This window comes from Nomascus leucogenys, chromosome 25 (genome assembly GCF_006542625.1).
Source record: "Nomascus leucogenys isolate Asia chromosome 25, Asia_NLE_v1, whole genome shotgun sequence".
In the NCBI taxonomy this organism is placed as follows: Eukaryota; Metazoa; Chordata; class Mammalia; order Primates; family Hylobatidae; genus Nomascus; species Nomascus leucogenys.
This window is the reverse complement of record NC_044405.1, coordinates 29740316-29759215: the sequence shown is the minus strand read 5'-3', so window position 1 is coordinate 29759215 and position 18900 is coordinate 29740316. Positions and strand designations below refer to the sequence as shown.

Genomic DNA, 18900 nt, shown 5'->3' with positions numbered 1-18900 from the left:
TGGTCTCCCTCACCCACAGCACCTGAGGGAGAAGTCCTTGGTCTTGGGGGGTTACGTGGCAGGGACAGAAAAGTCGGTACGTGGGAAAATATCAGACTCACGGGGGAACAGTGCTGGAGACCAGGGCAGCCTTCAGATGGGCAGGCAGGTGGCTGAGGTAGCACAGGTAGGCTGAGGCCTCACAGGCAAACAGGGACCAGGTGGGGACAAGGGGTGGAGCGTGCAGCCTTCCAGATCATGAATGTACGCTGGTATACGGCAGACGACTGCTTTTACCACTGTACCTGGGACATTCTCCATGGTGGCACTTTATATCTCATTAATGCATATTTTTGGAGCTTAGTAAAAAAAATGCTGGCACAGGTTTCAACGAGCCAAGACAACTAAGGGCACGCCCCTCTCCTGCTAGTAGAGAGAGATGTCACCTGAGAAGCTGAAGCTGCTCCTGCCCCATCTCTGGTGTCCTGACACGGAGCTCCCGCCCAGGAGCAGCAGGCTGCAAAAAGGAAGAACTCCATCACTCTGCCAGAGGGGACTCACTTTGTCTGGAGCTCGTGCGAGGGCTCTCACGCCTAAGGGTGTTGTTGACCAGGAAGGAGCTCTGGGTGGTGACGGATGCAGAGGGCAGGGTGCCCAAGGCTCCTGGGTAGACAGTAAGGCCCTCTGACCCAGGAACAACTCCCAGGAAGTCGCATCCCTGGCAGTCTGGAGGCCGTGCACATGTTCAAGGACGCACCCTAGTAGGAGTGAGCAGAGGGACTCCGTAAGCTACCAGTCCTTGGCTGTGCCTCTGAGGGCAGAAATGAAGGTCAAAAATGTGAACACGCTGAACCTGACAGCCACCTCCAAGCCAGAGGTATCCAGTGGTAAAGGGCAAAAACCCACTGGTCAAGGAGGCTTTAAGAACAATTGCTGACCAGTGAGGAGCTTAAGCAGATCCAAGTAGCCTGACTAAAAGATAAAAACAGGAAGAAAAAAAAAAAAGCAAAGGGGCACATCAGAGGCTGCACACAGCCGGAAGGGGACAAGGAGAGAGGTCACATAGTTCACTGCCGGGTCAATAAACAAAGTAATCAAGCAAATACCAATCCCTGGTTGCTACAGAACTATCCAAAATGCCCAATTTTCCACAAAAAGTGATACAGTCAGAGAAGGCCCACGTGCTCCTACCTGCCAGCATGAGCCAGGCAACAGAAACTGCTTTGGGCAGCCCACATGTAAAGAATTCAGAGTAGGCATTATAAATATTTCTAAGGACTAAAAGAGACTGTGTCTAAAGAACTAAACGAAGGTATAATGACATTCTCACATGAAACAGAAAACATCAGTAAAGAGAAATTATTTTTAAAATGAGGAGGAACAGGAGAAGAGAAAGAAAGTAAATTCTGGAGTCAAAAAAAATGAAAAATTTCACTGGAAAGGTTCAAAAGCAGCTCTGGGCTGGCAGAACATCGGTAAACTTGAATTAAGATAGAGATTATGCCATCTGAAGAAAAGAGAAAAACTGAGTGAACAGCGCCTCAGAGCACTGTGGGACACCTTTAAGCACGACGTACATATTTATAATGGAAGTATCCGAAAGAGAGGAGTGACAGAAAAGGGCAGAAAAAAATATTCAAGGAAATAATGGCTGAAGACTTGCCAATGTAATGAAAAACATTAACCTACACATGCAAGAGGCTCAGTGAACACGCAAAATAAATACAAAGATACCTACACCAAGACACATCGGTCAAAATATTTAAGGCAAAAGCTAAAAAAAAAAAAAATCCTGAAAGCAATAATTCCATTCACATGCAGTGTCTAGAATAAAGGGAGAAGGTAGATTCGTGCTTGCTTAGGGCTGAGTAGGATGGGGAAACAGGCAGCTGACTGCTAAAGGGAACGAGGTCTCTCTCTTCAGTTTGCTCTCCGTTCTTCTCTAACCCTGGGAATGTCCTTTGCTTTCCTGGGAGCTCAGTGCGATTCAGGAACCTCTGAGGTCCGCGTGGCAACCCTGGACCGCAGCGGGAGGTTCCTGGCTCTCTCCCCGCCCCGGGAGCAGCGCGAGTCCGTGTGCCCAGGACGGCAGCGCAGAGCGGAGCCTCGGAGTTCACGACTCTTCGCGAAGCAAGAAGGTCGCGTCTGTTGCGCAGCAAACGCCCGCAGAGCCCGAGGGAAGGCCGGGGTCGCGGAACCCTCCCGGAGGCGGCGCCCCGCAGCTCACCCGCCCTCGGACCCACGCGGCAGCCCCCGGCCAGCGCCTCCCCAACTCACCTTCCCCGCGGCCGAGGCCGGCGGAGGGGTCGCCTCCGGGGTAGGGGGCGCGGGGCCCGGGGCGGCCTCCCCTTTCGGCCTCACGGCAGCCTGGTGCACTCGGGCGCGCAGCCCCCTCACTTTCCCCATCTTCCCGGCGGAGCACGGCGAACGTGCGGAGCGCCTCCCGGAAGCTGGTCCTGCGTTCTCGCCGCCCGGCGGAAACAGGAGCCGCGGCTACCGGGAGCCGCGCGGGCGCCGGAAGTACCCGGAAGCGTCTCGGGCGGGCGCAGGATCGGGGTTGTAGGGTCGCTGAGCGCCGTTCACCGACGCCCCTGGGAGAAACAGACCGGAGTACGCGGGTGGCGCGGAGCACGAGAAACAACGAGATTCTGTCTAGATCGTGGGGGACCCAAGGCCGGGGTTGCGTCCGAGGTCGGGGATGGAGAGGACGCGACCCCCGCGGCAGTCGAGATGGTCTTTTTTAAATTCTGTATTTGAGAAGGAGTCTCGCGCTGTCGCCCAGGCTGGAGCGCAGTGGCACGAAATCGGCTCATTGCAGCCTCGACGTCCAGGACTCGAGCGATCCTCCCGCCTCAGCCTCTCGAGAAGGTGGGACCACCGGTGGGCACCGCCACGCCCAGCTAATTGTTATTAATGTTTTGCTAGAGCCGGGATCTTGCTGTGATGTCTGGCTGATCTTAAACTCCTGGGCTCCAGCGATCCTCCCTCCTCAGCCTCCCAAAACGCTGGGATTACAGGCATGAGCCACACTGCGCCTGGCCAAGCTAGTGCGTTTTGCTTGACCTTCACTTTATGTCAATTTATTTTTTACACTATTTCATTTAGTCCTCAGAACAGTTCCTTAGAATTGGGTATTGCTCCGTTTACACGGGAAACGTAGCAGCGAGGTAACGGGCTGGGTCCCATGCTGGCAACGGGAGCCCTGCTTATCTGACTGTTTGCACCCTGTGCTGTCTATGCTGGGCGTACTGGGGTGCGTTAGGGAAGAGACCACAGGTACGATACAATGCCTGTCCTCAAGGAGCCCATTGTTCTCATGCAGACACAAAGCTGACACATCCAGAACAAACTATGGAATGGGCTGTAGCTGGGGGCCATGAAGGAAGGCTGCCAAGTCCGGGCCCAGCCAGGTAGCGGCCACACCTCTACCCTGCTCCCCAACACTGGGCACCAGCACTCGCCTGCCCAGGACCCACAGTGAAAACCTACCCACACAAAATGCACTTTGGAGAAGAGTAGCAGGTCCCAGGCAGAGCTGGGGCCACCCCTCAGAAAGGACATCAAGTTTCTCTCCCAGCTGAGAGATGGATAGATGACCACACAAGCCATTCACAGCCCAAGGTGATAGACTCTAGGGTATATTCAAGGCTGCGCAACTGGCTTGAAGTCATGTCTACTTACATATTCAGAGACCTACTGAGCATTCACAAGTCATTGTTTTTACCCTCCAACTAGCCATGTTCTCAACCAGTCTACCTAGGAATGCTGTTGGCTGTGAAAACTTCAGAGATGAAAACTCCAGAGGCTGGTGTCCTTAGAGTTCCTTCAGGGTGCCTTCCGCATCTGAGCCCAGCGACTCTTGAGGTGAAAGTGCTCATCTTTTTTTTTTTTTTTTTTTTTTGGTGAGATACAGTCTCGCTCTGTCGCCCAGGCTGGAGTGCAGTGGTGCAATCTCAAAGTGCTCATCTTTATGTACTTTGGATGCCGGTGAATGCGTATTGTTTCAGCCACCTGGATCACTTTACCTGTTAACCATTCCAATGTGAGTTTACTTCTGGGATTGTGCCTGTTTTTAAAGAACATATTCTGGCTAGGCGCGGTGGCCCACGCCTGTAATCCCAGCACGTTGGGAGGCTGAGGCAGGCTGATCACCTGAGGTCGGGAGTCTGAGACCAGCCTGACCAACGTGGAGAAACTCCGTCTCTACTAAAAATACAAAATTAGCCAGGCGTTGTGGCGCATGCCTGTAATCCGAGCTACTCAGGAGGCTGAGGCAGGAGAATCGCTTGAACCAGTGAGGCAGAGGTTGCGGTGACGCAAGATCGCGCCATTGCACTCTGGCCTGGGCAACAAGAGCAAAACTCCGTCTCAAAAAAAAAAAAAAGTCTATATTCTTTAAAGATCAGCCTCCTCTTCCACTGCCAGCCCAGTGTTTGAGACTGCTATGGTTTGAATGTCGGCCCCCTCTGAATCCCATGTTGAAATGTAATTGCTGTCATACTAGTATTAAGATGTGGCACCTTTGAGAGGCGATTAGGCCACAAGGACTCTACCGTCAGGAAAGGGTTAATGTTGTTATCATGGGAGTGGGTTTGTTATCAAAGTATTTTTTATAAAAGGATTAGTTTGCCCCCCTTTTGGCACACTCTTTCCCTGTCTTTGCTGTTCCACCATGGGATGACACAGCAAGGAGGCCCTTGCCAGTTGCCAGCCCTTCGGTCTTGGACTTCCCAGTCTCCAGAACTATGAGCCAGTAAATTTCAGTTCATTATATAGATTACCTAGTCTGTGGTATTCTGTTACAGCAGCACAAGAGTAAGACAGTGACAAAGGTACTCACCTGTACAAAGGAAGAAGCCTCAAAAGAAGCCATTCATGTATGGGGTGGGACTGCAGAAGGACCACAGTAGAGAATCCCTCACCAATAAGGAGCTGTGTGAATCAGGTAACTAATTAATTAAAAAAAATTAAGAGACAGGGTCTCACTCTGTTGCCCAAGCTGGAACAGTGGTGCAATCATAGCTCACTGTAACGGTGACCTCCTGGGCTCAAGTGATCCTCCCATCTCAGCCTCCTGAATAGCTGGGAACACAGGCATGTGCCACCACACCTGGCTAATTTTTGGGTTTTTTTTTTTTTTTTGTAGAGACACAATCTCCCTATGTTGCCCAGGCTGATCTTGAACTCCTTGGCTCAAGCAGTCCTCCTACTTCAGCCTCCCAAAATGCTGAGATGACAGGTGTGAGCCACCGCATGTGGCCCCAGATTATCTGTTTAAAAAAGTAATATATGTACATGATTCTGTAGGGGAAGCAAATATCCACCTCCCTCCTCTTATGTTCCTGGCTGGGCCTGGGAACTAAGTTGAAATCAGATGGATTAACAGGAGAAATGTATACAAATTTAATGTCACTTTTATGTCACACAGGACCCTCCTAAGGAAGCGAAGACGCAAGGAAGTGACAAAACCTACGTGCTTTTGCAGGAGGCTGAACAAAGAGGCAGTTGTGGGAAAGTAAACCATGTGGGGAGGCTTAAGAATGACAGGAATTACTTTAATTACTTCAATGTCGGTACAGAATTCTGTCGGCTATGACGTGCCTCCCTGTGGAGGAGTATTTCTTTGCCCAGTACAAGGAAGGCATCTTTCACATGAGGGTTTTTATCTCCTGTCTTCAGGAAGAAAAGGAGATTTGATGACGCTCTTGCCTGTGCCATTTTTCAAGTGCCTTAGGTAGAAGTGATTCTCACGTCAAAGTGGCAGAGTCAGCCACCCTTTGATCCCAATGGAAGTGTCCTAAAAGGTGTTTACAAGGCCGGGTGCGGTGGCTCACGCTTGTAATCCCAGCACTTTGGGAGGCCGAGGCAGGCGGATCACGAGGTCAGGAGATCGAGACCATGGTGAAACCCTGTCTCTACTAAAAATACAAAAAAATTAGCTGGGCGTGGTGGCGGGCGCCTGTAGTCCCAGCTCCTCGGAGAGGCTGAGGCAGGAGAATGGCATGAACCCAGGAGGCGGAGCTTGCAGTGAGCCGAGATTGCGCCACTGCACTCCAGCCTGGGTGACAGAGCGAGACTCCGTCTCAAAAAAAAAAAGGTGTTTACAGTGAACAGTTCCCCTTCCTCCCCGACCCCAGACCCTAGTTCTCTGCCCACTTGAAACCATGATTATGGGTTTCCTATCGCCATTCTGTAGACTTGTATACAAAAAGAGTTTTATCTATGAGAAAATATTTTTCAGTGATCCTGTTCTTCACACCAATTAAACCTGACTGTTCCCTGCTCTGTGCCTGGCTTCTCTCGCGTCGTAAAGATCTTACCGTTTGCCCCTCATTCCCCCTGGCACTCCATAGCGGCTGCAGAGGACACTGGATGTGGCCATGGCTCCATCAGTTCCCACATGGCTTGTTCCCTCCCTCCTGCTGTAACTGACATGCTGGCATGCACATTGCCTTATACATACAAACAGAAGCTTTCCAAAGAGAAGTTTCAGGAAATTCACAGTGAAATGTTTGGCAGTTGGTGTATATAAAAAGCTCAGGCCTGACCGGGTGCGGTGGCTCACGCTTGTAATCCCACCACTTTGGGAGGCCGAGGCGGGCAGATCACTATGTCAGGAGATCAAGACCATCCTGGCTAACACGGGGAAACCCTGTCCCTACTAAAAATACAAAAAATTCGCTGGGTGTGGTGGTGGGCACCTGTAGTCCCATCTACTCGGGAGGCTGAGGCAGGAGAATGGCATGAACCAGGGAGGCGGAGCTTGCAGTGAGCTGAGATGGCACCACTGCACTCCAGCCTGGGCGATGGAGCGAGACTCCATCTCAAAAAAAAACAAAAAACAAAAAACTCAGGCCTGCTGCTCCCTTCCTGTTGTACCCAGGAGTGGCCAGAAGGCTCCTCTCCAGGCCTCACGGGGGGAAACACTGGTCTAATGAGAGACCTGGGTCCTGCCCATCGGGACCGAAGTGGCACGTGCGAGGACCCTGCAAGCCAAGAGACAACAGTGATTACAAACCCCAGCCCCAGCCTTGCAGCTGACCTTGCAAGTGACGCCCTACCTGGGTGTCTCGGTGCAGCTGCACATCAGGGGCCTCTGCTGGACAGAAGCTCTGAGTCCACACTCAGCCCCCAGGCGCTGGAGCTGGCAGGTGACATGTTGCACTCTTATTTGGGATTCTGCTGCCTCTTTCTCTTCAACAAGTGAAGCCTCAGGATGCAGAGAGGGTGCTAGGAGAGGCCCCTGCAGACATGCTGGGCCTTATGGGGCCTCACAGCTCTCCAGAGCCAAACCATGTGGTGCTGCTCTGCCCCAGCCATGGCCAGTGGCGAAAGGGACAGAGGGAATCACTGATGTCTGCAAGGATGCTCTGACCCCTCAGGAAGGCTGCCCAGGTGCCCACCTTCAGGGAGACCCACAGATGCCCCATGTGGGAGGGGCACAGTGTGAGTGGCTGACTCCTTGCAGAGCCAATGCTAGGCTTGGACCCCTGCAGATGCAGGGGGTGCCCCAGGGAGGGTCTCCATGGGCTCCGAGCCTGCCTCTGCCCTGGGCTGTCTCCTGCTCCTGCTCTGTCCTCTCTGCCCCTGGAGTGGTGTGTGCTGGCCCTAGGTCAGCAGGAGGCTTCATTCAGGAATGCCTTTCAGCATGCCGCCCAGACCACGTCTCTGTTTCAGGAGCACTACTACGAGAGGGGATGCTGCCGTGGCTGCGCCAGCTTCAGCCCTTTCCCTGCACCGAGATGTCCCAGCGAGCAGCTGGGTGCTCACAGTTTCCGTTGGGCCATCAGAGGAAGATCAAAGATCAACCCTCCCCCATGGGCTCCTGCCTGCCTGCCAGGTGGGCTTCCTGCCTGTCTCCCGGCCCCCAAGAGCTCCGGGGACTCTGCCGGTAGCTGCTTTAAAGGAGGGAGGGAGTTTTCTGATCCTCTGGACATCCCTGGGGCTGGAGCTATATGGGCTGAGCCATGGGAGAGCCAGTCCAGCTCCCTGGGGGTTGGGGGCTGTGTCCCTCCATCCCTTAGTAAAAATACAGCAACTCCCAACTCAGAGTCGAGGGTCAATAGTCAGAAAACCTTGGTGCAGCCTCGGACAGGCATAGAGGTCTCAGCAGAGCTGCCCAAGGACAAGACCTAAGATCCAGCAGGGAACTATGTAGTCACCCCTGAGAGGCCCAGCTCTCTCCCTGAGCTCTGAGCCTAGGGTGGGGGTGGTTGTCTGTTCTGCATGCACTGTTCACCCTATGTGATGGGTCCATCCCACTTAGCTTCTCCCACTCGCTTCCCTCCTGTGGAGAAGCTTGTTCAGGTATCACTGCCTCCAGGAAGCTGTCTCTGATTTCTCCAGTTGAACAGTGAGATTTGCCACACCTCACATGCATCGCTCTTGTCCCTGGAATTGTAACCACAGGTTTTCCTGTCTCCCGGAGGACAAGGATGAGGGCTTTCCACTTGAGTCTCCCTGGTGGAGCCCAGCTCCTGACATACCTGGTGAAAGTTCTCAAGAGAAGAACATGGAGGAGGAATGTGGATAACAACCCTGGCTGCCTGCGTGTTCCGAGCTAGGAAGATGTAATGTCCCCACAAACGGGGTGAATGGCTTGCCTGCGTCACAGCTTTGTCTCAAGCCCAGGCCCTGGGTGCCAGCCCGAGCCCGAGGACTAGGTCCAGAGCCACACAGCGCCAGGCCACATCCGCCTCACCTGGGACCCTTTGTGGGGTACAGTCTCCAGCCCCACCCGGACCTGCTGAGTGAGAGACCCCACGGCAGGACTCAGCCACCTGCAGTTTCACGGGCCCCCAGTGGGTTCCTCGGCATGAAGACCACCAGTTAGAGGCTGAACTGGCAGGAACCTGTCTCCAGCCCCTCCTCACCCCAGCCTGACCCTGCCTCAGAGGCGGCACCCAGGACGTGGCCATGACCCGTGGACTCCACTCAATCCCTCTTCTCCAGGAGCCATGCAAAGTGTCAGCCAGCCAGGCCCCCGGAAGGCAGTCGTCACCTCTAGGGCGTTGCGGGTGTCAGTCCTGGAACTGCCAGTGCCAGCACATGGCCCATGTCCAGTGTTCAATAGCAGGGAGCCATGACCTGGCAACGATTCCACGCTCAAAGGGGCACCCGGGGGGCCCTGGCGTCGGGGCAGATCAGCTTTGCCAGGCACATCGGCCTCATTCCAGATCTCCAGGGCTCGTGTCTGCGACAGGGAGGGAAGCCTCTGCCCTGGCCTTCCGTCAGCTCTGCCAGTGCAGGCTGGGCAGCCTGGGCTTTAGAGCTGGCTTCTGCCCACACTTTCTCCGTGAAAGGAAAACAACACTGAGGCTGCCAAACGCATCTCAGATGCATTTTAAAAATCCTGGTCCCCTCTCTCTGTCCCATCGTCCGCCTTGGGGACCTCCTCTCTCCGTGGTTCTCACTCCACACTGTCATTGCCACATTTTCACCCGGGCCTGGCCTTTGTCTCCACCTGAAACGCCTGAAAACCTTGAAATGGATTTCTAGGTCCCTGGGGACTCCGGCAGCACATTCGGCTTCAGAATAAAGGGCGCCCGCGGTCCCCCAGCACCTGCCCAGGCCGCACTCCTAGCTTCCCTCCCTATCCCTGCAGCCCGAGGGTCCCCTCAGCCACCCCTAAGTCCCCACCTGGGCTCCTGCCCCCCCCTGGCTAGCAGCGCCTTCTCCACCGGGGCCCCTCTGCTCACAGAGCCCCCTCACCTCCCTGGGGATGAGGGGCCAGGCCATGACCCTGAAAGCCCAGCCCTGGCTTTGACCTCCCCGGAGCGCCCTCCCCGCCCTCCCCCGGCCCCGGCCCCGTCCTCTGCTGCTGGCCTCTGGGTCGTGCCCCGCAGACTGAGCTGCGCTTGGGGGTCCTGGCGGCCTGGGCCGTCCCGCACCGAACCCAGGCGGTCGGAGCCCGGCGGGGATGCGCGAGGTCCTTCTGGGGGCTCCTCCGACCCATTCTCGAGTCGCCTGAGGGCGCTGCTTCCCCGCGGCCGCCCCGGGTTTCTGCGGAGCCGGGGCCTTAGCCGCCGCGCTCGGGAGACCCAGTGACACCCCGGGGAGGCCGCTGGGGAGGCGCGGGCTCTGCTCCCGGGTCCCAAACGCACCGGCTGCCCCTTAGGAGGGACGGCGACCTCCACCCACGGCGCTGGCGCCCGCACGGCCGCTCCTCCCGCTCGCGCAGCCTGGACGCCCCCCGAGGACGCCCCGCCGGGCCCCACGCGCGGCCCCATCCACAGGCCGGGACTGCCTTCCCGGGGCTGGCGGCCCCCAGCCTGGAGGACCCGGCCCCAGACGCCCTCCCAGGCCTCCCCAGCCCACTCTGGCCCCGCAGCCCCCCGCCTGGTCTGAGTGCGGGTCTCCGGCCCCGGCCTCTCCCGGGGAAGGAAAGCTCCCTTCATGCGCCCCAGGGAGGCGGCCAGGCTCGGAGCGTGGAATCCCTGCCCGCCGCGGACCGCAGGTTTTGGGCAAGCTCTGGCCTTCCCGAGCCTCAGTTTCCCCATCTCTACAATGGGGACGCCATGGGGTTTTTCTGAGGACCCACAGGAAAAGCTCCAGGAAGCGCCTACTCACAGCGCGTGCTCAGTGGTGGCCCCGGAGCTGGCAGGGAGCAAACGCAACGGAATACGGCCGGGGTCGGGGTGGGGGTCTGGGTCGGGGTCAGGGTGGGGGTCGGATCGTGGTGTCCGCGGCGGGGGAGGCTCCGCGCACCGGCTGAGCAGCTCCGGGCCGCGGGGGAAGGAAGGCGGCTTCCTCCTTCTTCGAGACCCATCCTCGTGCCCAGGGGAGCGCCTCAGGGAAGGAGGAGCCACGCTCCAGGGCATCTGGCTGGGACCTGCCGCAGCCTCTGCGCGCAGCGGGCTCCATCCCCCGGGCCACGGATTGGGAGACTGAGGCAGGCGCGAAGCCCGCCGCCCAGCCTCTGCCAGGCCTGGTTCCGCTAGGGAGACCTCGGCCACCTCCCGGCAGTTTTCCTGAAGCCCGGGGCCAGGAGAAGGTGAGCGGCTGCCCGTCGGGGGTCTGGGGTCGCCTGCGCCGGGTGGATGCGGTGGCACTTGGGTGCGGTTGACTCCCAACCTCACTGTCCGACCAAAGGATCGCCCGGGCTGGGAGGGGACCTGGCGCGCCCAGGCCGGGAGGGGACAGCTGGTTTCGGGCGGCCTCTGCCCCAGTGACCTGTAGACTTTGGCTTTGGTTCAGGGACGTCTGGGGTTAAAAATGATCGTTTGGGTTCCCGCAGTACTGTTCGCGGTCTGAGCATCTCCATAACCCGCACATTCCCATAATGAATTTCTGAGAACCGGCACGCGTGCCTCCCCGCTTGGCTCCTGGGACTGCGAGGCCGGACCCAACCTGTGCGCCTCTGTGCGCAGGGACGGCGGATGGCCCAGTTCCGCCTGTCCGTGCCCCAGGATGCTACAGGAAGCTCAGATGCAAACTCTTTGGGGCTGTGGAGTTCCCGCATTGGGAAACTCTTGCAATAAAAATAATCGTGCTGTAATCCCCAGGGACCATTGAGAGGAAGTGGTGAGGGCGGAGGAGGGGCGGGAGGAAGAGGCTGGGGGCTGAGGTGTCTGGGGTGGGTAGGAGACCGGCTGCGCCCAGCACGGAGCTGCTTCCTGGTAGCCCTGGCGGCATCACCCTTGGGTCGGGTTCCAGAGCCCGGGGGTCCTTTCAGCTTTCCGTTCCTTTTCCTTACACTTCGTCCCTCTCTCCAGCTAGAGAGGGGCAGGCTCTGGGGTCTGCGTGCTTTTGTTTTGGAGCCATTTAACTTGAGTTATAATAACATGCTTTTCTGATTATAAAATTAATGCATGGCTGCCATAAACAACTTGGAAAAGACAGAAAACAAGTTAACACGTTAAAATCTCAATCCTGCCTGGTGAGGACCGCAGTGAAGCCCAGCTGGCCACCCCTGCCGGGGCCTCTGTTCTCCCCAGGGCCTTGCAGCCTTTCTGGGCTTGGCATTGCTGTGGCTAAAGTGTGAAAGGGTCATGCAAGGCTGTCAGCCCTGCGTCCCCCACCTGTGACTGCATGGCGTCCCACCCAAATCGGAGTAATATACCCACTCAGCCTCACCCCTGCTCCGCTGGCCCTGGGGAGGAAATGCTCATCATTGCATCTGCCCACCCCGCCCCTGCGTGCCACACCCCCCCCCCCCCCCCCCCCCCCCCCCCCCCCCCCCCCCCCCCCCCCCCCCCCCCCCCCCCCCCCCTGCGGTGCCACATTACCAGCCTCGCTGGGCACGTCCCCCACCCCACCCCTGCGGTGCCACATTCACCAGCCTCGCTAAGCATGTTCCCCCACCCCGTCCTCTGCCCCTGCCGCTTCACCCCTGCTCGCATCCCACTCGCTGCTTCCCCCCCCTCCCCCTGCCATTCACCAGCCTCGCTGCCCTTAGCCTTCCCTCACTCAGCAGCCTCTGGGCCCCAGTCCCCACTGCCACTCCGTGTTCCCAGGCTCTGCAGTCCCAACCCTTCGTCTGCTCATCCCTGGGAGGCAGACCTGTCACCTCATTTACAAATGGAAAAAGGTGCCTTTCAGGAACTGACCTGAGGCTGTGCAGCCCCCTGCCTAGCAGGTGCCTAGCAGTTGCTGCTGTTTCTATCAGAAAGAAAAACTAACAGGGGGAGGGAGCGGGGAGGGCTGCCCTCCAGCCTTCAGGGGCTTCCTGAGTGGAGGGGGCCGGACCTTTCTGGTCAGGTCCCTCTGGGTTGAGAGGTCATCTCTGGGCCAGGATTCAGAACTGGAAGAGGGAGGGGCAGTGAGGAAAGGTCCCTGCCTGGCGGTGCTGCCTTCCAGGGGGGCCTGGTGGGGCAGAGGCTGGAACACCCACTTGGGGTTTCTGGTGGGAACTGGGGAGCCTCAGTCTCCTCAGAGGAGGAGTCATTTTGAAACTGGAGGGAGAGGCTAAAAGAGGAGGCTGTGGAGAGACCTAGGGTTGCCCAGGGTCCAGCATCAGTGTTTAGGTTCTCTGGCTCTTCCCCGCCTCTGATGTCCTCCATGTCCGCACCATTCCCACGTGCCTGTGTCCCACCCCTTCTCCCACACACTGTCCCCACTCCCCATGCCCCATTCCTCTCCAGAGAATCACTGGTCTAGAATAGAGACCTACAAACTTGGGCCCTTAGGCTGGCCCTCCACCTGTTTTTTGTCAATAAAGTTTTATTGGAACACAGTCATACTCATTCACTTTCAGAAGATCTATGGTCACTCTGCAGCCAAAATGGCAGAGCTGAGTAGTCACAGCAGAGACCATTTGGCCAGCAAAGCCTAAAACACATACTGTCTGCAGGGGCTTCCTGGGTGGAGGGGGTGGTGAACCTTTCTGGTCAGATCCCTCTGGGTTGAGAGCTCTTCCCCCTCCAGGGAAGAGCTTGCCCACCTCCACCCTAGCGGAGGCATCGCAGCTCACTTTTACGGAGCACTTTCTCTCTGTTCTGTGCCACCCAGGCCCATATCCAGGCCCAGTGAGCTCTGCACATTGGTCATCCCCTCACTACAGGGGGAGGCCCCAGATACCACCCACAGGACACATTCGTGTGTGAAGTGCCACACTAGGGCCCAGAAGAGACAGCTCCCCAGCAGGTAGGGACAAAGCAGGGGTAAAGGGAACGCATGGGCCGGCCTATGAGCCGGACCCTTCAGGATGGGAAATGTGTAGAGGGGGTTGCGGAGGGTGTTGGTGAGGGGCTCAGGGACAAAACAGATGTGTTTAGAGACAGGGCGGGTCATTAGATTTGGCGGAGGCTTGGGGTCCCTGAGCTTAGAAAGCCCCCATGGAAACCAAATCACAGGAATCCAGGGTGATGAAGGCTGCCCAGACTTTTCTTGGAGACACATCCCCAAAGACGTCCTCGCATGACTCCGCTTGGGCGGAAACCATGAATTGAACAGGAAAAGAAATATGTCAAGTATCAGAAAGAAGAGTGGCATGCTTTGAGGGCAAGCGGACCCCGAGTCCAGGGCAGAGCCTCGGTTAGGGTAAGGGGCATCCACCCGACCCGACCCGACCCTCGGGAGCCCTGCTCTCTGGTCAGCTGGCCTTCGTGGGGTGGGGAGGTGGGTGGAGGAATGAGGTTTAGTGGTCTGCGAAGGTGGCAGACCTCGTTCTGGTAGATGAGGGCACTATCTCCCACTGCCCCACCGCATTTGAACTGCTTTCCTTCGGCTTGGTGCTTTTGCTCTCTCTGACCATGCAATTGTCGTTCACTGCTGGGCCATGTGGATGGACTGGTATTACAGTTTCTTCTCCTCCAGGTTTCCCCCTGGAGTCCATCATTGCTTAACTGTTTTCCTTGTTCCATCTCCTTTGAACACTGAGCATCTTCCCACCCCCAGGGAGCCTGGAAGACTTCCCAGCATAACTCCCCACCCAGCCAAGGCTACCGGTCAGTCTGTCCCTGGACAGGGGGTGACAGGTGAGCCTGTCTGGCAGCCCTTTCCAGGGGCTGTGAAATCTTCCTTTGGGTGAGTCAGGGAAGCAAGAATGCCACCTCCTCAGCTCTCTCCTTCAAGGAGGAACCACACCACGCAGAGGAAGGCAGAGGATGGAGGAACTGTGCTCCCAGCGTGGGAAGCTGCGTCGGGAGTCGGGGGGGCACAGGCCCACCCAGGTCACAGGGGGATGGAGGCTGCCCCCAGCTTCTCGCAGCCCTCCCTCCTTCCTACACTCACCTGGCTGCCCGGGGCAGATCTCCATTTCTGCATTGCACCCGGCCTGCCGGGTGGCCTGGGACCAGCCCTGATGGTCGGCCTGTTTGTATGGATCTGTGGGGGATCCCATGAGAAAGAGGTCCTTGGAGCACCCCACCTGGGGCCCCCAACTCCATTTCCTGCCCCGTGCCCTCCCCACTCGCCTCCAGGGAGTGTGTGTGTCACCTCCTCCCCTCCACCAGCCCTGCCTGCAGCCCTCTCCTCCGCCCCCGCCCCCGTCCCCAGCCTGCAAAAGGCCTCACCCGCCTGCAAAGGGAGCTGAATCAACACTGCAGAAGGAAGTCACTGGGGGGAAGAAGTGAAAAAGAAAAAAAGGCCTATGTGGGGGCAGGGGTGGGAGGAGACCAGAGTTGGGTTGCAGGGGAATTTGCAGGCAGGTTGGAGAGTGGGCAGGAGAGAGAAGTGTGGTGAGTGAGCAGTGTGTGGGAGGGAGCAGCGGTTCCCGGGTGGTCCCCAGGGTCCTCACGGGGGTGCCCTCCAGGCAGGAAGGGGCTTTCTGCCACTTGGACATCTCCCCCTGGGGCCAGACCCCAGGGGTCTCCAGGGCTGGTTAGACCCTGTTCTCATCCCTGATGAACCTCACTGACCTGACTCTTCCCGCGGTGTTGCCAAAATATCGCAGCTCCCCAAGCACCTCTGTGAAGTGAGCCTGGTACCAGCCCCTCCCCACTGGCCCTCTCCTTCCTTAGCATCTTTCTTAACCTTCAAACCCTGCTCCTATGCGGTCTCCTCTGTGGGAACTTCCAGAATCCCACCTGTCGCAGAGAGACCTCCTTCCCAAGCTCTGGGGTTGTGTGTTATGGGGATGGAAGCTGGGCGAAGGGAAGCTGGGGGGCCCAGGCCAGCGTCCAGGATGGGAGGGCAGGAGAGCAGCCCTCAGGCTCTGAATCTCGTTCCCCATCTATGCTCACCGGCTGCCCCCGCTGTCTCCACGTGTGGACGCTGGGGGTCCCTCTCATCTGCCTTGTGTCATGGCTGGCATGCTTGTCTCCTGAACTCGATGGTCTGTTCTGGAGCGCAGGGTCGGGCAGCCTCAGAGCACGCAGCTCTGCCAGGCAAGCACAGGGAAAGGCTCAACCAACCAACCCCTGATGACAGCAGGTAGTTTTCTGGAAGACATAAGTGAAAGTTACTGCAAATGGAATTTCTGGGCTGACTCAAGGGAAAAGATTGTTCCCAGAATCCTGCTCCAGTCCTGCTCACTCGTGCCTGGCTTCAGAACCTAGCTTGGTGATTGAGCAGATGAGAAGCCCTCAGCAGTTGGACCCAGACATGTGGCCAGTTTTGCCCGCCTGACACCTGTGGCTCTTAGGGACGGACTCCTCAGTCCTAGCTTGGGATCAACATCCACCCTTTCCTGTGGCTGCTTGGCTGGAGGGCCCTGGGAAGCAGCCGGGTGTGGCCCCACGGATGCCGGTTGCCGGTGCTGCTACACTTCCTTCTGTGGTTGCCATTTCCTCATCAAAGCAAGAGGGCAGGGCAGCAGGCCTCCCGGCTCCGTGGAGCCTGTGATTTTCACTCCGTGCAGCCACACCTGATATTTTTACACTAAACGCACCAATTACTTGTCTCCACAAAGAAAAACGTGCGCAGCCTCTGACTTCCAGCCTTGTGCAATAAGCACATCAGATGGGGGATAGTAAGATGAGTGCTGAGCGAGTCCCCAGAATGGAGGTCTGGGTCCCCCCACAGCAAGGTCACGGCTCTGGGAAGCCCCAGGGTCCCAAGCCCCTCCGCTTCTCTCCCTCCACCAGCCTCTTTTTATTTTATTTGTTTATTTATTGTATATATATTTTTTGAGACAGAGTCTCGCTCTGTTGTCCAGGTTGGAGTGCAGTGGCACAATCTTGGCTCACTGCAAGCTCCGTCTCCTGGGTTCACACCATTCTCCTGCCTCAGCCTCCCGAGTAGCTGGGACTACAGGCGCCCGCCACCATGCCCGGCTAATTTTATTTTTACTGATTTGTTTTTGTTGTTGTTGTATTTTTAGTAGAGACGGAGTTTCACCATGTTAGCCAGGATGGTCTCGAACTCCTGACCTCGTGATCCACCAGCCTTGGCCTCTGAAAGTGCTGGGATTACAGGCGTGAGCCACCGCGCCCGGCCTCTGACAGCTGTTTTAATGCTCCGTGTGATCATTTCAGCACTGGGATTATCTCCGAGTTGGCATCTGTTAGTTATCTTTTCTCTTACAAGTTCTCAAGGTTTTCTTTGTTGCTGTTTGAGTACTTTTGGGTTGTATCATGGACGTTTTGAATATCATTTAATAAGACTCTGGATTCTACTAAAATCCTCTGGACAACAATGATCTTTTTGTTTTGCTAGCAGTCAGCCTGGTTAGGGTTAGACCACAAGTCCAGACCTGCCTCTTGTGGGCTGTGGTTCTCATGTGAGTTCAGTTTTTATTTTTTCTTTTCTTTTTCCTTCCTTCTTTCCTTCCTTCCTTCCTTCCTTCCTTCCTTCCTTCCTTCCTTCCTTCCCTCCCTCCCTTCCTCCTTCCTTTCTTTCTGACAGGATCTTACTCTGTCACCCAGGCTGGAGTGCGGTGGTGTGATCTTGGCTCACCATAGCCTTGGCAACATAGCGCGACCTCGTCTCTATTAAAAAAAGAAAGAAAGATACAACAACAACAAAAAGAAAATTTACAGAATTGTGCAATCATCACCACAATCTAATTTCAGAGCATTTCCACCCCCTGAAAGATCCTTCTGCTCGTTTGCAGTCACTTCCTCCTAGTTCCTTAAAAAAAAAAAAAAAGATATAAACAATTTTAAGAATACAGAACAGCGTGGAGAGCACTAGCACCGATCCCCAAACAGCTACCTCTCATCTTATCAAATCTTAGCATGTTGCCTGACTTTGCCCAGAACTTTTTCTTCCTTTTTAGTAAAGAAAACTCTACAATAGAACTTTGAAGCCCTCTGCTTCCATCTCCCAGGCCCGTAGCCTTCTCTGTCTTCAGAGGTAACCACTGTCCTGCTCTAGGGGTGTGTGGGTCTCCAGGGATGAGGTGCATGTTATTCTGCAATGCCTCCTTCTGCATTTTGCTTTTCAGAAGAATCTCAGTGTGACAGATCTGTGGGTCACGAGGCTTCAGACCAGCACTTCAAGGGCTCTTATTCATTACCCCGTAGCATGCGCGTGGCACCATGGATGTAGGCAATCTAGGCTATAATTGGGTCCACTTTTCAGGAGTGCTGTCTTTTTTTCTTTCATGCCATCCTTTGGCCAGCATCTAATTTCATGCAGTTGTGTCCATGAATTTGGCCTCCTTATGATCTTTGTGCTTTAGAATGTGTGGTTATTTCCCTTGTGGTCTAGTAATTATGTGTTTATCATTGTCCCACGTTGTAACATAATTGCGTTTAAGTTGGAGACGAAGGGTTACATTCCTCAAATTCTCTACCTGCCAAATTTGCATTTCTATTTGATTTTTTCTTGTTTGTTTGTTTGTTTGTTGTGTTTGTTTTTGAGACGGAGTTTCATTCTCGTCACCCAGGCTGGAATGCAGTGGCACAATCTCGGCTCACTGCAACCTCCGCCTCCCAGGTTCGAGTGATTCTCCTGCCTCAGCCTCCCAAGTAGCTGGGATTACAGGCACTCGCCACCATGCCCAGCTAATTTTTGTATTTTTAGTGAGACAGGGTTTCGCCATGTTGGCCAGGCTGGTCTCGAACTCCTGACCTCAGGTGATCCACCCACATCAGCCTCCCAAAGTGCTGGGATTGCGGGTGTGAGCCACCTCGACTGGCCTGATGTGTTTATTTCTGAGAGAGATCTGTTAAACATACTTGCTGTTTGGGGCTGTGTCAGTTTGCTTATATATTTGTCAGTCTTTGTTTTATATATTTTGAAGTTCGGCACATAAAGGATTACGGCTGCTGAACTGTCTGTGGATTCTAACTCTCATTAGCTACATCTTCCTTTGTTCATTTGATGCATTTTGCTTTGATTTCTGTCTTTTTGATGTTACGCGATATCTTCGTTAGTATTTTCTAGCATATATGTGTATTTTCCATTTCTTTATTTTCAGCCTTCAGTGTTCTCTTTTAACAGTTTATCTGATAGAGAGCCTTTTTTTACACTTTTTACTTTTTAATTGTGATAAAATATACATAACATAAATTCACCATTTTAACCATTTGAAGTTATGCATTTCCGTTGCATTAAGGACACTTACTACTGTGCAACCATCGCCACCAACTTCTC

At 55.5% G+C, this 18900-nt stretch overlaps 3 protein-coding genes across 4 annotated transcripts in view; 2 read left to right on the top strand and 1 right to left on the bottom strand.

The window, feature by feature from the left end:
- FAM207A (family with sequence similarity 207 member A) overlaps positions 1-2440 on the bottom strand; it is a 38119-nt gene extending 35679 nt beyond the window's left edge. Inside the window, exons 1-2 of one of the 2 annotated variants that reach the window (XM_030806293.1) lie at positions 2257-2427; positions 541-737 (exon numbers count right to left, since the gene is read on the bottom strand). Coding sequence is in view for 1 of the 2 variants with exons in the window: in XM_030806290.1 (XP_030662150.1) it covers positions 2257-2385 (129 nt within the window). In the remaining variant the exon portion in view is untranslated. Of the gene's footprint in view, positions 1-540; positions 738-2256 lie in introns of both variants that reach the window. The other variant, XM_030806290.1, reaches the window with a different exon arrangement.
- An 87-nt stretch (positions 2441-2527) lies between these two features.
- On the top strand, positions 2528-9470 carry LOC100600658 (uncharacterized protein encoded by LINC01547). The gene is made up of 4 exons (XM_030806289.1): positions 2528-2847; positions 4785-4924; positions 6863-7126; positions 7657-9470. The coding sequence occupies exons 2-4, from the start codon at positions 4859-4861 to the stop codon at positions 8113-8115; spliced, it is 789 nt and encodes a 262-aa protein (XP_030662149.1). The 5' UTR covers positions 2528-2847; positions 4785-4858; the 3' UTR covers positions 8116-9470.
- Positions 9471-10791: 1321 nt separating this feature from the next.
- Positions 10792-18900, top strand: part of ITGB2 (integrin subunit beta 2) — a 46470-nt gene continuing 38361 nt past the window's right edge. Inside the window, exon 1 of the mRNA XM_030806286.1 lies at positions 10792-10972. The gene's annotated coding sequence lies outside the window, so the exon portion shown is untranslated. The remainder of the gene's footprint in view (positions 10973-18900) is intronic.

Coding starts and splice junctions, on each gene's coding strand:
- LOC100600658 (XM_030806289.1), top strand. CDS start 4,859: ATGGGGTGGGACTGCAGAAGGACCACAGTAGAGAATCCCTCACCAATA. Junction 4,925..6,862: donor TAAGGAGCTGTGTGAATCAG/GTAACTAATTAA, acceptor TGTTGTACCCAG/GAGTGGCCAGAAGGCTCCTC. Junction 7,127..7,656: donor GCCCCCAGGCGCTGGAGCTG/GCAGGTGACATG, acceptor TCTCTGTTTCAG/GAGCACTACTACGAGAGGGG.